Raw genomic sequence first — 3,967 nt, 5'->3', positions numbered from 1 at the left:
AATGGGACAGAGAGATGTGGGCCAGCTCAGCTCAGGGGTTGCTGAAAAAATAACTTTTACAGAACGATATATGTTCTTCCATGATACACGATTCGAAAAAAGCATCAGCATCCACCAAAAAATGTGATTCAAGGGCAGAAGTGTCACGAGGAAAAACAAGAACAATGAGCACAGAAGGAAGGAATTAGCACACTCAGCAAGGCAAGGTAAAACAAGGACAACAAGAACCATCTTCCCAAAACAAAGCCAAAGCCAGATGCCATGAACAATCTCAATCTCCCCCTTTTTGATGATCAATTATTGATTTGCAGATAAGCTGCTTGTGCTCAAAAACCATTCCCAATTTTATCATGTTTAATCACAACCAACTATCAACATATCATGTACCCAAAATAGCCACATATATTTAGCCACAACACTGAACACAGCCTGCCAAAAGGTCAAACACATTAATAAAATACACACCAAGAGTATATTTTTTTCAGTTGATCAAGTCACAAAATTTTACCTCTATTTTGTCACCAAAAGAACCCAAAAGTAATTTGTTTGTGTATAGAGATCATCATTCATCATTCATCATTCATCATTAATCACTTATGCAAGAAAGTAGAGAAAGAGAGCAGCATTTTAGAACACACCGAACCAATCCAACATAGAAGTAGTGGAGTCCCAAGTTGTGAAAACTTTCAAAAGTTTGATTTTGATTCATTACTACATTGTACGAATTAAAACGAGACATCTTTCAGAAACAAAAACCACCACCATTTTCATCTTTTTAGATCCACCATCATCATCTGCAAATTCAAACAAATCCATCACATCACAATTTCTTACATCAAACTTCAATATATCTATATCTATATCTATATTTGTATTTGTATCTGTATATATCATACCAGAATCTTCCATCATCGGAAACCGCCACTTGATCGGCGTTCATATGGCCCAGAACGGTCACGACCATACCGATCACTGCCGCCACCACCACCACCGCCGCCATTCCTACTGCGTCCGTTATTACGATCTCCATTCCGGTCAGGTCCATAACGACCACCACCGCCGCCGCCACGTCCACCACCATAACGGTCATCCCTGCCACCATACCTACCGCCACCTCTATCGCCTTCACTTGGACATTCCCTAGCAAAATGTCCAGGCTTACCACACTTGAAGCAATCTCCACCACCGCCACCGCCACCACCGCCACCACCACCTCCGCCACGACGGCCGCCTCCATCACGGTCACGACCGCGGTCACGCCCACGATCACGGTCACCACCACCACCATAATCCCTGCCTGAACCACCTTGAGGTTGAGCTTTGTCTACTGTGATGTTCCTTCCATCCAAATCCATTCCATTCATTGCTTCAATTGCATCTTCCATTGCTTGCTTCTCATCAAAAGTCACAAAACCAAATCCTCGTGAACGCCCGGATTCCTTGTCTACAACCACCTAAATAATATGAAAAAACAAAAAATGTTAAGAGATAAATATGTGAAAGAATCTAAGAAAGCTTGTAAACCATGTTACCTTTGCATCAAGAAGATGTCCAAACTTTGAAAATGCATCTTTTAGAGCTCTATCAGATGTTGACCATGATAACCCACCGATAAAACAGCGGTATTCCACATCATCAGACATGTTTACAGCTGCGCTACACTAGTAAACAGAGCATTAGCATCAAAAAGTAGCATGTTTTGATAGTCTACTGTGAATATATAAGCTTTCCCCAATCGGCAATCCTCAAATTCAAAACCAAACAGCTAGATCTTAATTCCTGATTAGCCAATTTCATATTATCTTCGAAATAAATAAATCAGGAGATGATTGAACATATAGAATCATTATGATTGGTGTGAAAGCGAATAATACGATGCCGAAGAGTACATATTGCAAACATAAAATTAAAATTTAGAAATACGATTACGATTGACAAAATAATTATCCACCGTTCTGAAAGGGAAGTAAAGAACTATCAAGATCATGCTTCTAATCATGAAATAGATTATACTCATCAATTATACACAAAAAACGCAAAAGAAGAACATCAATCGCAGCTCACAGATCAAACAACAAAAACTAAAGAACATCAAGATCTAAGTATAAGGGAATTAAAAGCGGCACAAAAGATATAAATCAGTAATCTTTCTTACCAGTAGAACGATACGATCGAGTGAAGAGATTGGAAAATTATCTAGTAGTTAGCGTTGATTTGACGAAAGAATGATATAAAAGCTTAAGAACTACGCGGCTACGCCTGCCCTATCTATACATCTGTACGGAGTTACAAACGGGTTAAACCCGTCCCAGATCAATTGGGCCCGAAGGACTAAATGGGCTTCTCCATTTCAATTTTGAAAAATAAACTTCTCCTAAAATTATTTTGGTACCTTTGGTTGGTAGAAATTTGAGTTTTAGACCTACTTTTCTAATTTTGACACCATTAGTCCCTATTGTATCCAATTTCATCAAAAGTCATCCTTAGCTCATTTACCATATCCACACTACTATTAACGAGTCTCATGTGTCTCTTGCGTTAGGGGTATTCTAGTCATTTCAAGTCTTCATCTTTTAGGTAAACGTCTTGTCAGCCGCCATAAATAGAGTAATTATGCCTACATATTTCATAATTGATCTCTAACGTAATGTTGAAACCTTCTCCTAAGAAAACATTATTGCCTTCATTACGATCTATTGATCAGTGTATTGCAAAGAATTATATATATATATATATATATATATATATATATATATATATATATATATATGATGAAGCAAACAACAATATGGAACTATGAGTTTTAAGTACATCAGCTGATGTAAACCAAGATTACAGTAAGTCTAGTTTATTTATGATCACCCATTACAAGTATGGGTATACTCTACATGCTTTTATCTTTGGTTTTTGTAGATGGCTTTGAAAACTTATTCACAATGCAAATAAACCATAGTGGGTTTTTTTTATGTCACCAGGTAGAAAAATACCATGATGGTAAAGTTATGTATGTTGACAATGTTTATATTGAAGAGTTTTCAGTTTATGATAAATTCGACGATGCATGATATCGGATATGAGAAGCATGAGCCTGTGTATTACTGTATTTCTTAACCTTGAGGTTCATTTAGACTACGTTATGTTACCACTTGGCAACGACCAAGACATAATCACTATGTCTCGCTCCATAAAGAACTGTCAAAAGAGTAAGGTTTACATTGGACATGGGAAAACTCACCTAGATGCATACTTTATGTAACACCCCGAAATCATAGGGTAAAATTTTCATTTTTATTATGATCAAAACACTCATGCAACTTTTATTCAAACATTTAAGAGCATTTCAAAATAAAAACAATTATCATAGTTCATTCCCAAAATCATGTATTGCGGAAACATGGGTGTATGCACTGCGATCAAGTCGGTCCCTTCCCTTTTGAACTGGTAGTACCTGAAGCCATAAATCACAAACTGTAAGCACGAAACTTAATGAGTCCCCCAAATACCACATACCCTACATAAAATCACATAATGGGACCCTCCCTTCGTCAGGCCCCGCCCGGCATCGAGCCCCGCTCGGTAAACAGATATGTCAGTCATCAGGCCCCGCCTGGCATCGGGCCCCACCCGGTATAAGCATATAAACATATAAACACACAACACATGCCATAATCACAGAGATAAATAACATACATACTAGCCTTCTTGCCCCGCCCGACATCGGGTAGTACCCGGTAATCGTAAAAACATATAAATAACTAACATACAATATACTCATCAGGCCCCGCCTGGCATCGGGCCACGCCCGGTAAACATAAAACACATAACACAGCCAAGAGTCACGCAAACAAAAAGCATACTAGAATAACAAATCATGGGCAGACATTGGTGCCTTCGACTGGCTAAACATAGTGAGGAGACTCACCTCGAATGCCGAAGCTCACTGAAAGAAATCCCTAGTTGCTGCCCT

The 3,967-nt window shown here is 38.5% G+C and overlaps 1 protein-coding gene across 3 annotated transcripts; it reads right to left on the bottom strand.

The window, feature by feature from the left end:
* Positions 1–607: 607 nt before the first annotated feature.
* Positions 608–2,298, bottom strand: ATRZ-1A (RNA-binding (RRM/RBD/RNP motifs) family protein with retrovirus zinc finger-like domain-containing protein). 3 transcript variants are annotated; one of them, XM_079070734.1, is made up of 4 exons: positions 2,156–2,298; positions 1,533–1,656; positions 897–1,454; positions 608–794 (listed from the first exon to the last, which is right to left on the bottom strand). In XM_079070734.1, the coding sequence occupies exons 2-3, from the start codon at positions 1,641–1,643 to the stop codon at positions 909–911; spliced, it is 657 nt and encodes a 218-aa protein (XP_078926860.1). In that variant the 5' UTR covers positions 1,644–1,656; positions 2,156–2,298; the 3' UTR covers positions 608–794; positions 897–908. The 3 variants fall into 3 exon arrangements, with proteins under 3 accessions (XP_078926860.1, XP_078926862.1, XP_078926861.1); XM_079070736.1 differs by having other exon boundaries at positions 1,533–1,651; positions 2,156–2,277; XM_079070735.1 differs by having other exon boundaries at positions 1,533–1,661; positions 2,156–2,254.
* Positions 2,299–3,967: the final 1,669 nt, after the last annotated feature.

This window comes from Lactuca virosa, chromosome 9, assembly GCF_052849685.1.
Source record: "Lactuca virosa cultivar CGN04683 chromosome 9, Lactuca_virosa_CGN04683_v6, whole genome shotgun sequence".
Taxonomy (NCBI): domain Eukaryota; kingdom Viridiplantae; phylum Streptophyta; class Magnoliopsida; order Asterales; family Asteraceae; genus Lactuca; species Lactuca virosa.
This window is presented reverse-complemented; position numbering and strand designations above follow the sequence as displayed.

Coding starts and splice junctions, on each gene's coding strand:
- ATRZ-1A (XM_079070734.1), bottom strand. CDS start 1,643: ATGTCTGATGATGTGGAATACCGCTGTTTTATCGGTGGGTTATCATGG. Junction 1,455..1,532: donor GACATCTTCTTGATGCAAAG/GTAACATGGTTT, acceptor CATATTATTTAG/GTGGTTGTAGACAAGGAATC.